Source organism: Brachypodium distachyon, chromosome 2 (genome assembly GCF_000005505.3).
Source record: "Brachypodium distachyon strain Bd21 chromosome 2, Brachypodium_distachyon_v3.0, whole genome shotgun sequence".
In the NCBI taxonomy this organism is placed as follows: Eukaryota; Viridiplantae; Streptophyta; class Magnoliopsida; order Poales; family Poaceae; genus Brachypodium; species Brachypodium distachyon.
The window spans coordinates 47545406-47565078 of NC_016132.3; the positions used below are offsets into that span (position 1 = coordinate 47545406).

General features: G+C 47.4%; 2 protein-coding genes and 1 long non-coding RNA gene across 3 annotated transcripts; 2 read left to right on the forward strand and 1 right to left on the reverse strand.

Moving 5' to 3' along the window:
- Positions 1 to 3901: 3901 nt before the first annotated feature.
- LOC100842952 (ABC transporter B family member 4) lies at positions 3902 to 10892 on the forward strand. The gene is made up of 12 exons (XM_003566979.4): positions 3902 to 4141; positions 4581 to 4635; positions 5571 to 5746; positions 5839 to 6060; positions 6175 to 6413; positions 6504 to 7029; positions 7119 to 7392; positions 7492 to 8131; positions 8208 to 8436; positions 9173 to 9439; positions 9586 to 9849; positions 9938 to 10892. The coding sequence occupies exons 1-12, from the start codon at positions 3902 to 3904 to the stop codon at positions 10580 to 10582; spliced, it is 3777 nt and encodes a 1258-aa protein (XP_003567027.1). The 3' UTR covers positions 10583 to 10892.
- A 299-nt stretch (positions 10893 to 11191) lies between these two features.
- Positions 11192 to 12463, forward strand: LOC112270926. The gene is made up of 2 exons (XR_002963568.1): positions 11192 to 11332; positions 11450 to 12463. It is a non-coding gene; the product is annotated as an uncharacterized LOC112270926 (long non-coding RNA).
- A 622-nt stretch (positions 12464 to 13085) lies between these two features.
- On the reverse strand, positions 13086 to 14832 carry LOC100830514 (UDP-glycosyltransferase 88B1). Its single transcript, XM_003569574.4, has one exon. The coding sequence runs from the start codon at positions 14726 to 14728 to the stop codon at positions 13292 to 13294; it is 1437 nt and encodes a 478-aa protein (XP_003569622.1). The 5' UTR covers positions 14729 to 14832; the 3' UTR covers positions 13086 to 13291.
- Positions 14833 to 19673: the final 4841 nt, after the last annotated feature.

A 19673-nucleotide genomic window follows, 5' to 3' on the forward strand; every position in this document is an offset into this window, starting at 1 on the left:
GTTGCAGGGCGGGTAGGCGGCGATGATATCGTGCAGCCCCGGAACGTCGGCGTGGAGGGAGAAAACCCCCGACGGCAGCTCCGTGACGGGGACATCCTCGCCGGTGATCCCCTTCACCCATGCCTGGATGGCCTCCGGGTCCACGCCCCCGTGCTGGAGGCGTGTCTTGTCCCCGGACCCCGTGTACATCCACGCGGGGCAGGAGCAAAGCTGTAGCGGCACGATGCACCGGTTGATGTAGGTGCGCGCGACGTCGAGATCGGTGAGCCCTGCTAGCCGCAGAGCCTTGATCTTCGCGACGCTTGCGAGGAGCTCGGCGTCGCGGTGGTAGCGGTTCCGCTAGGTGTCGTTGGGCACCGGCAGCTCGGTGGGCGTGAAGATGAACTCTTCGGGTTCCTCCACGCGGACCCAGCACCAGTCCGCCCGCCACTCCTTCTCTATCTTCTTCTCCGACCGGACGATGAACTCTGACTTCATCCGGTCGCGGGCGCGGAACACCACCCCCAATGACATCGCCCCCGCTTGCTCGATGCGGGGGTAGAAGTAGTGTCGGAAGAACGCCACTGACGGCATTACTCCGATAAACGCCTCGCAGAGAAACTGGAAGACGGCGAGGAGGAAGAGGGAGGTGGGGTGGAGTTGCACCGCCCGGAGCTGGTACGACTCCATGAGTGCATGGAGGAAAAGGGAATACGGCGGCACTAACCCCGCGAGGATGAAGCGTGCGAACACCCGGAAGTCATTTTCCTGGTGGTTGGTGCCTGCGGGGAAGATGAGAGTCTCCCCGTACTCGTTGAATCTCAAAGCGACGGTGTGCCGGACCTTGTCCAGCGCCTCGCCGTTGTAGCCGGGCCGAAAGAAGGCATGCTTGGCCCTAAGCTACCGCCTCTTCTGATCCTTCTCCGCGGTGGCCTTGGCGCCCGTCTCATTCTTGCCGTCCGCGGGCTTCTTTGGGGCCTTCCCTTTCTTGGGAGCGGGGCACGCCATGGGGAGCGTAGGCGGAAGCTAGCGAGATTCGGGGGCGCAAAGGAGCGAGAGGATGGAGAAGAAAGGGTGAGGGGCTAAGTGTTTGCCCCTCAGCACAGCAGTGGGGCCTTATAGCACCCCGTCGCTCAGTAACGGCCGCATCCGCATCCTACGGGTGCGTTAGGATAACTACGCTTCAAGAGGATAGTGCGGAGAGTGGCCTTAACCACCCGTGTTTAAGGGGGAGGTTACGGCGGAAATCTGGCACCCACTACTCCATCCGTAACGGCGGGGTCCTTGGAATGGCGGATAGATGGGGGCCCGAGACGGCTCGGAACCCACGCGTCGGTTAAGGGCGTAGCCCGGCAACCGACCAGGGAAGAGTCCACCCGGGAACAGGCGTTGCCGGCCCACGCCCGGGGGCTACTGTTGCACCAGTGGCACCCGGGATACCACCGCTGCATGACGCGTGGGCCACCTCGCTTGCTCCCCGGGAGGATCGCACCCCGGGCAGCGCCCCCCAAGCTGCCCAGCAAGTCACCAGCCTGGCAGGGCTAGCCGGGCTGCGGGGGTTGCCTTGGAGGGCAGCAAGGGAATTCCCGCATGGGCACCGCCCGGGAAGGTTACTTGTCGGGAAGGGCGTTCCCGGGCGCAGGTGTCCGTTACAGGAGCGGGACCGAGCGGGCAGGACAGTGGCACCACGTGGCCGCTCGGCGAGCTCCCTGTGTGCAGGGTTCGTCAGGATAAGGAGTGAAGCACACAGCAGCATTAAATGCCTCGACAGAAAGGGGATTTCCCGTCCAGTCAGCCTACAGTGACTGGTCTGGTGTAAATTTTAGGCACCTAGGGCCCTAGTTGCAGGGCTACCCAACCTGCATGCAAGCCAACGCAGCGAGGCCGAGCTGCCCTAACTCTTTATTTGCCATTTGTCACCCATGCGGCGTGGCACCTGTGGTATCCCCTTCGGTATAAAAGGAGGACTCCGACAACGGTCAAAGGGTTGGACCAGTTCACAGTTCACTACTAGCAATAGTTCAAAGTAGCAAGCGGTACTTAGCCAAAAAGAGAGAGCACCCGCGGACTCCCCCCGGCAACCTGTAAACCCCAGTTCTTTGGCTAATAACAAACTCAGAAGCAGGACGTAGGGTTTTACACCTCAGGGTGGCCCTAACCTGGGTAAAAAGTGTTCTCGTGTTCATCGTGTTCATACGCTTCGCATTGGTCCCGCCGGCGATCACCGGAGCGATCCCCGTAGCCCACTGCCGAACCTAAAAGGGGGTGCTCACGCATCTCCGGTGTCAAAGCCCCGTGCTGCGACAGGAACGGAGGGAGTAGTCTGTAGTTTTTGGCACCTTACATTAATGTTTTATATCTTTTTAGCGACATCATCCCATAGTGGTCAAGATAGGGATCGCATCACCGATTAAAAGTATCTTGGCTCCATTCTTATCCCAGGTGACTATTATGGTTTACTTTGTAAAGCTTGTAAATCACGTGGCTAACAATTTCTGATTTTGGTTCTCTTCCTCGCCATCCTGTAAAACTTACGAGATTAGTCCAGTTTATGAAGATTTGATCTTGTAAAATTTCATTACCGAGGATTAGAGAAATACCAAGATGTGAATAACGTAGTTAGAGAAATTGACTTCAAAGTTGTAACTTCGCGATTTATCCAGAATCCTTGTTGTCGTGAAAGTTTTTTCATCGAATATGCTCAATTCATTAAATAAAGCAAGATCATATTCTCAAGACAAAAAATAGTGTCTATTCAGGATAAGTTTGGATAGTTACCAAAAATGTGTTTCACCATTTTTTTGTCAACACGTGATATTTGGTATGCTAGTACTCCCTCCGTTCTGCACGTCAGTTAATTTGGAACGGAGGGAGTACTACTTTGCCCCAAATATATTTTGATTTTGTTGCTATTTTTGTGTCGAAGTTGGTTAAATTTCGAGTAAGTAAAACCATGACCAATATTTTGGCTAGATAAATTAGCACAATTGACCCAAAAAAATTACTCACTCCGTCCAACAAAAGATGTCTCAAGTTTGTCAAAATTTGGATGAATCTAGACATGACTTAGTGTATAAATGCATTCAAATTTAGTCAAAATTAAAACATATTTTGTTGGACGGAGGTAGTAGATGAATTGTTGAGACTAAGCTCGAGGCCTCATGGTTAGACCGGCCGTGACGGCAGTGTGAAGGTTCTTTGTGACTATTCTACGCAAAAGAAAAAGGTTCTTTGACTATGTATCATGTTGATTTAATACATGTGGAGAAACGTCCGTAGTCAGAGTTCTAGAATAGATCATGGGTGAACCTCTTGAACAAATATATCAGTGATCGTTGAATTTTCTACTTCCTCTGCTGCGAAGGATGTCTCAATTTTTGATTAAATTTGAATGCATCTGTACACTGAGTCATATCTAGATACATCCAAATTTTGACAAATTTGAGACATCTTTTGTTGGACCGAAGAAGTAATATTTTCTAGTTTGTATTTATTTTCTCCCCACTTTTAGGCTTCGAGATCTTTGATCGAGTTACTGTTTTAAGTTTTTGATTTGTCACCCAGAATACGTGTTCCATCGCTATCACTATGGCTGTACGTCTGCAGGATCTGCTAGCTCTGAGTAGAACTACAAGTCAAACTACAAGTCAAATAACGTCACCGTCAGGCATCATGAAATGCACGCCAACCGCAGGATAGTCTACGAACTTGTAATTTCTTCTTCCATTTTTCCAAGATATTTCAAGGCAGTAATCATCCCGCTTGCGCGGTTGTGGGCTCGTGGCTCCGCAAGCAGCCAACTCCACATTAGTGCACTTACTCCTTAGTCCTTACTGGATCCTTTTAGAGGACCTTGGCAGATTACTAGCCGTGCGTTCTGCGCACACGAAAATTAAGCCAGCCGCGAGCTAGCTAGAGAGCAATGGAGGCAGCGGCGAAAGGGAGGGATGGCGAGGAGGAGGCGGAGCACGGGAAGAAGGTGCCGTTCACGGGGCTGTTCCGGTACGCCGACGGCACGGACCTGCTGCTGATGCTGATGGGCACCCTGGGCGCGCTGGCAAACGGCGTGTCGCAGCCGGTCATGATCATCATCTTCGGCGATCTCGTCGACGCCTTCGGCGGCGCCACCACCGCCAACGACGTCCTCAACCGCGTCAACAAGGTCTCTGCCTGCCTTTCACGCCAACACGATTGGCTTTTCTTCAGTTCCACTGGCTTCCACGCTTCTTTACCATTTCTCTCGAGAACTTCGTTCGAGTTAGGTAGCTACTCTGTCCGAGCGTCCTGTATATCGCGCTTGGACGGTCCAGTTTTCTACTGCCCCGTCCTTTTCCTAAATACTTACACAGCGTAAGATTTGTTAACTTTGTTCTAAGTTAGATTCAAATTCACAACTCTAAATTAACTGTAATATTGAGTTTACATGCATTCAAGATTAACACATCGGATCGTTCTAGCAACCTGAGAGACTTTAACCATGCTCAATAATCGCCTCTTTGCGTAACATAGTTTAGATTTACTTTCACTGCACATGTGGCATTGTTGTAAAACAGTAAAGACCGTAATAAAATTTTCACCTTGCTGTCATTTCACTTTTGCAGTCAGTTCTGAGCTTTGTCTACTTGGGTGCCGGAACAGCAGTAGTCTCCTTTCTTCGTAAGCATCAGCAGATTCTGTCAACTTCTTCATATGTTCTGTGTTTTCCCTTCTGCACTCCGCATTCGCATTATCGCTTTTGCCTCGTGTCAAAATACGCATTTGCATCACCTATAGAACATCATTGCTGCAAGTTATTCAACATGATTGCTTTTTTTTTTAGAGAAAGGAGCCACGCTCCCGATTTCATTGAAGAAACCGCATCGGTCCATAGTTCAGATAAAGATAAAAGATATTCAACATGATTGATATCTTAGGGAAATATAGATAAAGATATGTTTGACAAAAGGACAAGTTCTCATTATGGTGGAAAGTCCAAGTTGTGTTACTCCCTCCGGTCAGAATTACTTGTCGAAATATTACATGTATCTATACGCTTTTTACACATAGATACTCCCGTATTTGGGCAATTTTGAGACAAGTAATACCGGTCGGAGGAAGTACTACTCACTCCGACTAATATTACTTGTCTCAAATTTGCCCAAATATGGATGTATCTATATTTAAAAAGCATTTAGATACATGTAATATTTTGACAAGTAATATGGATCGGAGGGAGTATTATTCTTGTTCAAACCCCAAAGAGTATAGCAAAACCGTTGAATGTAAGAGAAATCGTGTCCACTTGTTGTACTCCATATTTCAACAGGAAGGTGATAGATGAAGAATAATACTCCCTCCGATCCATATTATTTGTCTCAAATTTGCCTAAATATGAATGTATCTATGTTTAAAAGGCGTCTAGATACATGTAATATTTCGACAAGTAATATGGATCGGAGGGAGTATGAAAATTCAGTAGTAAATGCAGGGACAGAATTATTGAACAGAACGCAACTCAGGAGAAACTGAAAAGGAATTCCACATGTTCAACACATAGAGTGCTCAGTGGAAGCTGGCAGAGTAACTATCAATTCAACTTCTGGCCTATGCAGAGGTGTCATGTTGGACGATTACCGGCGAAAGGCAGGCGACGCGCATTCGGTCTCTGTATCTCAAATCTGTCCTGAGACAGGATATATCATTCTTTGACACAGAAATGACAACAGGAAAAATAGTTTCAAGAATGTCGGGTGATACGGTGTTAGTTCAGGATGCTATCGGTGAGAAGGTAAGTACTTCTTAGAAGTTAAGTGAAGAGCGGATGAGAAAAATTGTGGTCATTATCTTCCAGCTCATATGAAACTGTGAAATTATCTTCAGGTTGGCAAGTTTCTACAACTTGTGGCTTCATTCCTCGGGGGATTTGCAGTAGCTTTTGTCAAAGGATGGCTTCTATCTCTTGTCATGTTGGCATGCATACCCCCTGTTGTAATTGCTGGAGGAGCAGTGTCAAAAGTGCTATCCAAAATCTCTAGCCGAGGACAAACATCATACGGTGATGCAGGCAATGTTGTAGAACAGACAATTGGAGCAATAAAAACAGTAAGTTCGGTTCAGAAAGCAATTTAAACAATTGCTAGTATAAACATTCCTTGGAAAACAAAAACATGCTTCATGAGTACTGACTAGTTATCTTGTGAATATGTCTGTAAAAAGGTTGTCTCTTTCAATGGCGAGAAGCAAGCCATCGCTACATACAATAAACTCATACACAAAGCATACAAGACTACTGTGGAGGAAGGACTTACCAATGGCTTTGGCTTGGGTTCTGTTTTCTTCATATTTTTCTCTAGCTATGGTTTAGCCGTATGGTACGGTGGGAAATTGATATTTAGCAGAGGATACTCAGGAGGTCAGGTCATCACTGTATTGATGGCTATCATGACTGGGGCAATGTGAGTTATTTACCTTAAAGCAGAATTCATAGCATAGTGATGCTTCCTGGTGCATATTTGGTTGTGATAATTTCCAAATGTGTGTGGCAGGTCTTTAGGTAATGCAACCCCATGTCTTCCAGCCTTTGCAAGAGGACAATCTGCCGCATATAGGTTGTTCACAACAATCAAGAGGAAACCAGACATAGATCCTGATGACAGAACAGGTAAGCAGTTAGAAGACATCAGGGGTGAGGTTAAGCTAAAGGATGTGTATTTCAGCTACCCAGCAAGGCCTGAGCAACTGGTATTTGATGGATTCTCATTACATGTGGCTAGTGGCACTACAATGGCTATAGTTGGAGAGAGTGGCAGTGGCAAGTCAACTGTGATTAGTCTTGTAGAGAGATTTTACGATCCACAGGCTGGTGAGGTTTTGATTGATGGGATGAATATCAGAAGTTTACGGCTTGACTCAATAAGAGGGAAAATTGGTCTTGTTAGCCAAGAGCCCTTGCTCTTTATGACCTCAATTAAAGATAATATAACATATGGCAAAGAAAATGCAACAATAGAAGAGATCAAGAGAGCTGCCGAGCTTGCCAACGCAGCAAATTTCATTGAGAAGTTGCCCAATGTGAGTGCTAAATTTAATAAGTTGACTCATGGAAATCTGAGCTGTTCCATTTGAACTGAGTGCTAATACTAACTTCTATCACATACCAGGGTTACGATACAATGGTTGGCCAGCGCGGTGCCCAGCTTTCAGGGGGACAAAAGCAAAGGATTGCAATTACAAGAGCAATCATTAAGAACCCAAAAATACTATTGTTAGATGAGGCTACTAGCGCATTGGATGTGGGGTCAGAGAGGATAGTTCAGGAGGCACTGAACAGAATCATGGTAGACAGAACTACCCTCGTGGTTGCACATCGTTTAACTACTGTGAGGAATGCTGATTGCATATCAGTTGTTCAACAAGGAAAGATAGTTGAGCAAGGTCAGGAATCCACTCCCAACACCCACGATTTATCAATCACCTGTTTAGCACATTTTCACTAAAAATTGATCAATTTCTTACATTAATATTTATTTACAGGTTGCCACGATGAATTAGTACTAGACCCAGATGGTGCTTACTCTCAACTTATTCGGCTTCAGGAAAGTCGTGAAGAAGAAGAGCAGAAAGTAGACAGTCGGATGTCTGATCCAATGTCTAAAAGTACAAGCTTGTCATTGAAGCGGTCGATTAGTAGAAATTCTTCTCAAAATAGTAGTAGACATTCTTTCACCCTCCCCTTTGGGCTGCCTGGCACAGTTGAATTGACTGAAACCAATGATTCAAACGGGAATAATGAGAACAAGCAGGATGGTGATTGTGAGGTCCCAAAGAAAGCTCCCCTGGGACGGCTAGCACTTCTTAACAAGCCAGAGGTACCTATTCTTCTGTTAGGATCTATAGCCGCAGGAGTTCATGGAGTGCTTTTCCCATTGTTTGGTGTGATGATTTCCAGTGCCATTAAAACTTTCTATGAGCCACCAGAGAAGCTCAAAAAGGATTCTAGTTTTTGGGGTCTGATGTGTGTTGTGCTTGGCGTCGTTTCGATAATCTCAATACCAGTAGAAATGTTCTTGTTTGGAATAGCCGGAGGGAAGCTTATAGAGCGCATCCGCGCGTTGTCCTTTCGAAGCATTGTACACCAAGAAGTTGCTTGGTTTGATGATCCTAAAAACTCCAGGTTAGCTACCTTTTTTCTCTTGGTTCTGTGAACTTACCTTTCAGGCACTAACTAATTGCCAAATTATATAATTCAGCGGAGCACTTGGTGCAAGACTGTCGGTTGATGCTTTGAATGTCCGGCGTTTAGTGGGAGATAACTTGGGCTTAACAGTTCAGATCATTTCGACACTGATCGCAGGATTTATCATTGCTATGGTTGCTGACTGGAAGCTCTCTTTTATCATACTGTGTGTGATTCCATTAGTGGGTCTTCAAGGATATGCCCAAATGAAGTTCTTGGAGGGTTTCAGTCAAGATGCTAAGGTAATCCATCAAAGATACACATTAAGATGTTCTTCTAGTGATATGACATGTAGCAAACCGCCAAAAATAAATTGCACACCCTGTCGTTCCATAAAAGCTGTTGTTTGCATCATAATATTTTAAAAACCTAACTAAGTTATATACTCCGAGATCACCTTTTGAGACAATTTACACATATAGTTTGATAAAAAATAATTCCGAAGATATCGACAGTCAAAGTTCCAAAAGTTTTTTATCTGCCGCATGTGCAAAATCGAACCTTTTAGCGAACCGGAAGGCGGGAGGAGTAATAGAACATGTCGAGTTTGCTACTCTAGCTAGGCATCCATGCTTTGGTACGTATAAAAATATATATAACCATTTAATTCAAAAAAAATGTCGTCAGCCCAGCCTTCACATCTCCCCTATGCCATCGTGCTCAATTTGAGTTCTGCCACGGCCAGTGTCACGCCTCCTTGTTCATGCTTGGGCTGAAACTTTATACAGTCTCCTCAGATCCACAGCCACACATCTAGTCATGCTTCTTTGTGTCCCATGCCATGCTCCATTTTTTGCCAGAGCTTTTTAAGGAGGCAAAGTTAGTTTGTTTAGTGAGAAGCTTCGTTGTGTTTCAGTTTTTGTACAGATCTTTAGCAAGGTGAGAAAGGGAGGTGGAAGACTGCATTTACTCTATATAACATTTTTCCACTTTCTCAAAACGTGTTGAGTTACTGATAATGGATTTTTGGTTCTACAGATGATGCATGAAGATGCAAGTCAAGTGGCCACAGACGCAATTAGTAGTATCAGGACTGTAGCTTCTTTTTGTTCTGAGAAAAGAATTACAAACATATATGATCATAAATGTGAAACGTCGATGAATCAAGGAGTCAGAACAGGATTAATTGGAGGCATTGGGTTTGGTTTCTCATTCTTAATGTTGTACCTGACGTACGCCCTTTGTTTCTACATTGGAGCGCAATTCGTGCGCCAAGGCAAATCAAATTTTGGTGACGTTTTCCAGGTATGTAAATGCACTATTTCAGTAGTAATTTTTTCTAATTCAGGGTTTCTCTTCTCCCTAAGAAAATCTTTTCAATCTTAATACCTCCATCCTTAACCACAATCACTATCGCAAGGTGATTTCATGCAGTAGGTTATACTTTGCAGGTTTTCCTTGCACTTGTTATAGCAACTACTGGAGTATCTCAAACAAGTGCAATGGCTACCGATTCAGCAAAAGCAACAGATTCAGCTATCTCTATATTTGCTCTGCTGGACCGAAATTCTGAAATTGACTCAAGCAGCAGTGAGGGATTGACATTAGATGAGGTCAAGGGAAACATCGATTTCCGACATGTCAGCTTCAAGTACCCAACTCGCCCAGATATTCAAATCTTCAGTGACTTTACCTTGCACATTCCTTCTGGCAAGGTTAGCCTACTTTTCCTGTCCTCGTCGCATTGCTATATCTTCTGCGGTGATGTACCTATGAGCTAACTTTTGTTATGGGCTTATATAGACTGTTGCACTTGTTGGAGAGAGTGGTAGCGGCAAGTCAACAGTAATTGCATTGTTGGAGCGATTCTACAACCCTGATTCAGGTACCATCTCATTAGATGGAGTGGAAATCAAGAGCTTAAACATCAATTGGTTGAGGGGCCAAACAGGACTGGTGAGCCAAGAGCCTGTACTCTTCGACAACACAATCCGTGCCAACATAGCCTACGGTAAGGATGGGGAGGTCACGGAGGAGGAGCTCATTGCGGCTGCGAAGGCATCCAATGCACATGAGTTCATATCAAGCCTTCCCCAAGGATATGATACCACTGTTGGGGAGAGAGGGATACAGCTATCCGGTGGCCAGAAGCAGCGGGTAGCTATTGCAAGGGCCATGCTGAAAGATCCCAAGATACTACTACTTGATGAAGCTACTAGTGCCTTGGATGCCGAGTCTGAGCGCATTGTGCAGGATGCTTTAGACCATGTGATGATTGGCAGGACCACGGTTGTTGTGGCGCACCGCCTCTCGACGATCAAAAGTGCTGATATCATTGCAGTTCTCAAGGATGGTGCAATAGTAGAGAAAGGAAGACATGAGACGCTGATGAACATCAAAGATGGGATGTACGCTTCACTAGTAGAACTTCGTGCAGCAGCAGCATGATACATAGGATAAGTTTTGGTACTTACCTCTATTCATGTAGTACATCACTACATCTTACTTGATCCCATTTTGTTGCTGTTTAATTATGGTACAGTTATTCTTTAGGACTTGAAGAGGAATTTGAGAATTAAGCTAGTGTTTAATGTATCTATGTAGTGTAAAATTGTATGCATTTAGAAGGAATGCTTCTGTTTCTGTTTTTAATTTTGAAGTGCCTTTTCCCATATCGATGTGTAAATGAGTGTAATTTCTGTTGTATGCCTGTACCTAATACCAACATAAATGTGAAGATCAGCTTGCAAAATTTTAACATCTGTGTAATACAAAGATTCTCAGCTATCTTTTTCAGATGTTCTAGGTATTTTCTGTTTAGCAACTGATATTATTGCGGTTAAATGAGCAAGTGCTTAGGTAGGGAGTAAGGAGATGACAAGAATCAAGACTTACCATTGCACCAGCAATGTCAAGGTAGGCACTGGAGGATCAGAGGCTCCGAACGACCATATGGAGATCCTGATTGGAGGCTCGGAGCTCATCAAACCAGCGCCTCGCGGATCCATGGTTGTGGACTCCAAACGACCATACGGAGATCCTGACCAGTGAGAGGATCAGAGGTGTTGCTTGTCAGCAACAAACAGAAACACTAATTTTCACTGAATTTTGCAACTCAAATACTTGGAACAACACAGAACCACCTGAAAATCTTTAGAGGCTGAAACTAAAATTAAGTCATACCAGATGCCTAGGCAGGTAAAATTTCGAAGTCTCTCCGAGTATTCTTGCTCAGTTTGTTTAACTGATAATCTATAATCTCACTCGATGTATTATCTTATATGTATGTTCAGTTGTGCGCTTCTACAATTGCAGGTTGTGTTTGGAAATGGATCACCCCTAAGTTTATCACTGGTCAATTGGAGGTTACTCTGACAGATAACTCGTGTTATCTGTTTAAGTAGTACTTTCAGCTTTGCATGATTTGGCTGTCATGTATACAAACCAATATAATATTGCTTGTTTTTGTTGGAATACAGGAGATTCTGAACCCACTAAGATGTTCGATAGGACAGCTAATCTGAAAAAAAAAATAGATTATCAACATGGTGCATTCCTGAATATCATCACACAAGACGATTTGTTATGTATCATCATAACAGACGGGAGTAACTTTGTGAGCATTCTGACAAAGCTCTCTGTTCTTGGAGGATGGAACGGCTGCTCCAGAGTGTTGATGTGGACCATGTGGTGGGAGCACCATGTGACGGACGCGGTGGAGAGACGGCGCTCCAGCGCCTGATGGAGATGGTGGAGGGACGGCGACTCCGGCGCTTGACGGAGACGGTGGAGGGACAGAAGGAACAGAGGCTCCGGCAAACGTGAGGAGATATGATTGGGGGACGGACATGGCAGAAGAGGAAAGCCACAGAGATGGTGGCCCCGCCGTCGACCGTAACATCGGGAAGGTGAGCTCGCCACCTAGAGGGCGCCGTCGGGGTTTGCGGGACTTGCGGGACGCCCGCTGGACAGCACAGATGGGCCGCTTGAACCCGCTCACATGATGCGGTTGGCTCAGGGGTTTTAAGTGGGCTGCTTTTGCGGGGCTGGATCGCGGCTTAGCGGGCTCCTCCAGGCTCCCATGCCGTGATAGCGGCCCTATAGCGTGCTAATTAAGACTCGTGTAGGCACGTATATTTCGCCGGGAGGAGTGCACCGAGGGCCTGGATGATGATTGATGGGTCGTTGTCCAGTGAACACCCCCTCGATACTGTAAATTAGTACTCCGTCCATCCAATGTTAAAATTTGGATGCATCTAGACATGACTTGGTGTATAGAAGCATTCAAATTTAGTCAAAATTAAGATATTTTTTGTTGGACGGAGAAAATAGAAGAATCTCTAGAAGAAACTGAATTAACAAGCAATGTGTTACTTATTTTGAAAGAGCCCATGGAAACAGGGTCATGATGTGCTGCAATATTTTGCGCTGAACACCCGCAATTAAGAGACATCTTTGCGCGGATCTCTAAGGCTACTCATAGTATAAGTGCCAACTAGACAATTTTGTGATGTGGCATGGTAATAAATGAAAAAAAGAGTGTAATGATAACTAACTATGTTACCATAATATCACACAAATTAAAACAAGATGGATGTATAACCTAACAAATGACACAATATATGACACCACGTATAAGTTACTACTCCCTCCGCCCGCTTTTAGTAGGCGCACAATACATGCAGTCCGATATTAGGAGGTGCATTTCTCTAATGGACCCACAGCAGCCCACTCACGCGCAAAGAAACTAAGCTGGCGTGCAGCCACAGCCAATCAACACAACAGCAGCAGAGTGCCTTGGTATCTAGGCTAGCAAGTTTCACGCCTAGAAAAGGCGGACAGAGGAAGTAACCACTATGGAGTTAGTAACTTATCATGTTACTTCTAAGGCCACTTCCAATGATAGTATTTTAGCATGTCATCTTAGTCATTTTACTAATATGTCACCTTCTTAACGATGAAATTGTCTCTTATGTCATTGACCGTCTTTTCACGCAAACCAACACAAAACTCATTAATTCTCCCTCACAAAAATATTAAATAATTGTTACTTTAGATATTAGAGACTGGACAACGCCTGAGTTACTCCCAGCAAAAACCATGTCTACGCCACCACGTGTGTGCCTGATGAGTGATGACTGGTGAGCAACAGTAACATCAAGCAAGTGTCCACGCATCCACCAGCCGCGCCAACGTCGCCTCAGACTCCCCGCCCTCGCGCATCGCCTCCTTCGCCCGCCGCATCGCCTGCAGCGTCCGCTCCCGGAGCACCCTCCCGCCGTCAGACTCCATCATCCACTTCACCTTCGCGGCAACCTCCTCGGCCTTCACCACTTCCTTGTCGTAGCCATCCACCGCCACGGCCAGCCCAAGCTCCTCCTCCAGGAACACCCTGTTCATCCTCTGCTCCGCGTACAGCGGCCACGCCAGCATCGGCACGCCGGCCACGATCGACTCCAGCGCCGAGTTCCATCCGCAGTGCGTCACGAACGCGCCCACCGCGTCGTGCGCCAGCACGTCCCGCTGCGGCGCCCAGGACTTGACGACCAGGCCCGTGCCCTCGGTCCGGTCCAGGAAGCCTTCCGGGAGGAGCGCGTCGAGGTCCGGCTCCGGAAGCTTCTCCAGCTTCTTCGCCGGGTCTTGGCTTGGCGTCGGCGGGGTTCGTACCACCCACAGGAACCGCTGCCCGCTGGCTTCTATCCCGGCCGCTACCTCCATGATTTGCTTCGCGCTGAACCGGCCGAGGCTGCCGAAGCAGAGGAACACCACGCTGTGCTTGGGCTGCGTGTCCAGCCACGAGATGCACTCGTCGTCGCGCTTCACGCCCACCTCCTCGGACTTGATCAGCGGCCCGATGCAGTAGACCGGAGGCGTCGGAAGACCCGACGGTGAGCAGTGCCCGGCCACGATGGCGTCGATGGCGCGCGGCTCCAGCGAGCCGAAGGTGTTCACGATGATTCCCTGCGAGCGGCACAGGTCGCTGACCACGCCCACGAACCTCGTGTACGCCGCGTCGTCACGGTCCATGATCGGCAGCATGGTGTGCGTCGCCGGGAACGAGGGGATCCCAGGAACGTGCACGAGCTCTTCGCCCATGTCTCGGAAGCTCGCCGTGCTCCGAGCGTGCAGGACCGGGAGGTGCAGGAAGAAAGCCAAGACCGCGGCGCCAGAGGTGAAGAAGAAGTATGTGGGAATGCCGAGCTCCGAGGCGACGTCGCGGGCGACATTGCAGAAGAAGTCCACGATGAGAACCGCCGGGGATGCGACGGCGAGGAGATCGCGCAGGTGCGCGTTGGAGGCGCGGGCGACCTCGAAGGTTAGCGCCTCGGGGTGCTTGGATGCAACGGGCGGGAGCTTGACCTTCGGGAGACGGTGGAAGGAGATGGAGGGATTGGCAGCGGAGACCCCGGCGAGGAAGGCCTCTGTTGCGCCGCCGGTGCTGTGCGGCAGATCGATGACGACGATGGTGACTGCGAGGCCCCGGGCGGCGAAGATTTTGCCGAGCTCGATCATGGAGACCAGGTGGCCCATCCCGGGTGACGGGTACAGCACCACCAGCTTCCGTGGAGTCGTGTGGATTGCGACACCGTCCATCTTAATTAGCAGCGATATGGTTCTTCAAGTCAAGAGCGGTGGACAGTGGCGTTGTTTTTGAGGTGTAGAGTAGGACTGGTTGAGCTGGAGATGCATGAGGAACCGATTTGTTATATAGGCCGCTGGCCTGGGCAGTACACGTACCGGTCGTGTGGCCACTGGCAGCCAGTGAACCCGGACGCGCGGTAATACTACGGGAGAACGTACGAACTGGACTTGAACGAAAACAAATGCCGTATCGTCATCACTGACGAATGAAACCGCTTGTCATTTGATGGTGATACGTCCGTCCCATGAGGATCCGCGCGCAGCCCACGCCCGTGCATAACAAGTCATGAATCACGATTGATGTAGTGATGTCATTGCTTGAGTGTCACTACTCACTAGTAGCGAGTTCCTTGCCAGCGCAGCAGTGCATTTTATTTTGCAGCAGTGCAGATTGATTTCAGAAAAAGGTAGTCGCACAGTCGCACGTCAAGTCGTGAAGAGATTCGCAGCCGGACGCCCGCCAATGCTGAACGATGATGTGATTGCTTGTGTATTACTCTTGCTATTAGCAGCCGTTTTCTCTCCGACCACTGGAACAAAACAGGCCATCAGTGTTGTTAAAAAAAAAACGCTATCAGTGGCGTACGCCACTGACTTCTGGTCACTGATAGTAAAGCTATCAACAGCGGGCACAAAACACGTCACCCATCAGTGTCGGGTATTCTATACCCGACATTGATACTCATATGCCAACAATGGCGTCATGTCTCACCCGACACTGATGGTCATTTAGGGATTAAAAAAATATAATTACATATTAATTTATATACACATGCAAACAACTAATCAACATTTACTCTTTTTTTCTTATTTGATACAATGCACGGTCCATATAATTTTCGGATCTATTCTCAAAGATTTACATCTACCAAAATTACACATTCACAGATGTAAATTCAATAGAAAATATCATAGCCAAGCAGCCTCGCAATCTTGTAGACGCCATGGTGGAGCTCCAAATCGCTGGTGTGGACGGCAGAACAACACAAGCAGACACATACCGGACGCCGCCGTGGACCACCATCTCCAGTCGTCCTCCTTGCACCAGCCGACGAACTACATCCGAGGGAGAGCCTGGATCCGCCCGCGTCGCGACGGGTGAAGGCCGGATCCGGCGATGTGAAGGCCCATGAAGCTCGCCGACGCCGCGGGTAGTAGCTACGCCGCCGCTGCCTGCCGATCCGGTCTCCGCGCGCGCGAGGGACACCGGCGGCGACCTCCTCTGTAGACAGTGAGAGAGAGAGAGAGATTCAGGAGAGTTAGAGAGAGAGAGAGAGATCCTAGAGAGGGGAGAGGGAGAAACGCACCGAGAGAGGGAGAGGCAGGTCCGGCGGTGAAGGGCTCGACGGGGGGCGGATCCGGCGGCAGCGGGGTCCAGGGAAACCGGAGCCAGGGCGGCGGTGGATCTAGGGGCGCCGGGCGGGGCCGAGGGCGGCGGTTGCCGGCGTCAACGAGGTCGGGAGGAGGAGAGGCAGAACCGGGACTCCATGGCGGCGCCCGCAAGGGAGTAGGGAGGAGGCTGGCTCGTCGGGCTTGGGAGAAAAGATGGAAGGGGAGAGGTCGGGCATGGGAGAAATGAAGGAAGGGGAGAGGCGTTCGGGTGGATAAGAGAAGGAAGGGGAGAGGCGGCTAAGAGGGGAAGGAGGGGAGATGAGTAGATTACTAGCGTTTCGGGTAGCATATATAAGCAGGAACATGTCATTGGGCCTTAGATGGCTTGGGCCCAATTGTTCAAAACAGCATTAGTGTCGTGTTTTATAACTAAACCCGCCACTGATGGGTTCAAATATGAATTTTTGCATTTGAAAAATGAAAAAAAATATTCTTTTAAACCAAACATTTCTAAATATCTTTGGCAATATTATTTGCCATGACAAGATGCACCTCTGTGAAAAAATTGAATCCAATATCATGAAACATGGCATAGAAACATGTCATTTGGCTTGAAAGCAATAAACGTTTATACGTGATGGTCCATTTTGTGAAAGATTTTTGTGAACAGTTTTCAAACTTCAAGTTTATCATTTTTCCTCGTATCTAGTACACATAAAATGACTCCATGCCAAAGAACTAACTTTTTTGCCATTTTATTCATATTTTTTGACTTTTCTCAAGATGGGGTGAAAATTGTCGGCACATCTTTTCATAGCAAGGTGTTGAATATATCAACACCCTATGTAAATATTACTTAATTCTTACTTTGGTACCTTAAAATGACTTTTGGAATTTTTTTGGAACGAACAATCACACACTTGTAGTTCAAAATTGAATTACTTTTGGGAAATACCTATAAATACATTTAGGATGTGTTTGGTTCAGGGGTTGGGGCGGCCCGCGCGGTGCCAACCGGCCCAAATAGCTTTTTCCTCGTGTTTGGTTCCCAGGCCAGTCCACCCACGAGCAAAAATCAGGCCCAAATACCGGTTCGCGTGACACGGTCGATTTGGCTGGCTCACACCGCTCACGGGCCGGGGCGGATCGTTCTCGTCGTCTCTCCGTCTCTCGTTCCTCTCTCTCGTCTCTGCGGTGGCTCAGAGCGGCACCGGCTGTTGGAACCGACGGCGAGCGGCAGCGTCAGGCATGAGCTCGGGGGTTGCGGGAATCGGCGTCGAGCGGCGGCGTTAGGCATGAGCTCGGAGGTGAGCGGCACCGGCGGTCCGGGTGCAGCAGCAGGAGGCCGAGGTCCCGTTGGCGGGGAACCGACATTGCTCGCCAGAGGCACGGCGGAGCCCCTCCCTCTACCCGTTCCTCTCTGCCCCCTCCCTCTCCCCTCTCTCCTCTTGCCCCCTCCCTGTTCTTCCTCCTCTGCCGACCTCATCCCCAAGAAGCTTCACATTATCTTCAACCCCTCTGCTCTTTTCTGAAATCTGAAGGCAAAATCGATTCATAGGGAGAAAAAAAGGCCGGGGCTGAGAGAATCAAACGGGAGATCAACCATGGTGGAGGTTGGGCTAGTGCCAGAGAAGAAAGAAGAGAAGATAGAATAGAAGACAAGGAAACGCGGATTCGCCTCGACCAGCCAAACAAGAAATTTGTTCGTCCCACACATAAAATCTGGTTGGGGCAACCCACCCTCCTTCGCCCACAAACCAAACACACCCTTAAATGACAAAAAATAGCTAGAAAATTCACAATATTTATACTGTAGTAATGAAATATGGTGTACTTCTTGTGAAAATTTTATAGATTCCATTTTGAACCTTAACAATTGTACTTCCTTCACAAAATATTTCATTTTTTGCATTTAGAAAATGGAAAATCACTTTTCAATACCAAAACGTTGTATGTCTCTTTGGAAATATTATTTTCATGTCAAGATGTAACTTACACAAAAAGAATCATGATTTTTTATGAATTAGTTATGAATTTTTCAAATTTCAGCGATCTCAGGGGGTCTGGCGGGTTTTGGAGGTAAAACACGACACTGATAGCACGGCCACTGAAAAGGGGTTATTAGTGGCGGTTTTTGGAAGAACGGCCACTGATGGGTGATTTTTGGCTTTTCCGGGTTTCACAAGGAAGCCATCAGTGACGGCTTTTTTAGAACCGCCACTGATGGGGGTTCATCTGTGACGGGTTTTAAAGACACGCCACTGATGGGGGTCGCCTATAGCCTGTTTTGTACTAGTGGACGCGCATATACTTCCTCCATGCCATAAAGGTTGGCACGGATTTGAACTAGCTCTAGTTCAAAACCGTGCCAATCTTTATTAAACGGAGGGAGCATATTCGAGGTAATAACATGATCCATAAACTTGTAATGCACGAGCAGTTTACTACAACAACTTGTAAAATGAGATCCAGTGGTTCATTAATTTGTAATTCGGGTGCAAAGTGGAGTTTTAGTCTGAAATGAGCCATGTCAACGCACGCCACGGTGGCGTTCAAACAAGTTTATGTTTTTGCGTTTAAGCCCTCCGGTATGTCATTTAGGTCTCTCTGCTATCAGGCGAGTTGTATTTTTCCAAAAAAACACCTAGAAGATTAATGTTTCTCGTTTCTCTCCCTGCACCTTCGATTACTTCTCTGGTCTTCGTCTCTCTCCCTCACGCACGAACCGTTTCATCTTCCACCACCGACCTCGAGGCCGTTACGGGCGATCATTACGGAATCGGCGACGGCCCAATATACTTAACCAAATTGACCATATTGACCAGCAGTTCAGTTACTCACCTTTCTTCTACATTGCGGAGGCGGCGCCCAATATACTTCTCCGGTCACCTTGGCCCACTCCTCGACGGTGACCATGCCGCCACCTCCGTAAGGCTGCTCTACCGTCAATTTTCACTCACATATACTAGCAACTTTTGGCTGCTATACCGGCAACTTTCACTCACAGACTAGCAAATAAAACTATACCGGCAACTTGGACTCACATACTAGCAACTTTGACTATTATACCGGGACTTTGACTCGCATAGTAGCAACTTTGGTTGCTACACCCGCAACTTTGATTTACATACTAGTAACTTTGGCTCCAACACCGACAATTTTCACTCATATATTAGCAACTTTGTTTGCTATACCGACAAATTTCACTCACATAGGAGCAACTTTGGCTCCTATACCAGCAACTTTGACTCGCATACTAGCAGCTTTGTCTATTATACTATAAATTTTGATTTCTATCAACAATTTTCACTACATCATAAACAATTTCGGTGTGTCCCTTGGTCGTAACTTTCTCCATAGCGTTAGCAACTTTGACGCACCATACTAGCATGTTTGGCTCACATATTAGTAAACTTTGGCCCGCTCCACTCTAGCAATTTTGCTCCATCATAAACAATTTTGGTATTTTCAGTGGCAATTTCCACTAATGTGCTAGCAACTTTGCCTTCTTTGTTTTTAACTTTGACTCATATATACTAGCAACTTTGACTCGCATACTAGCATT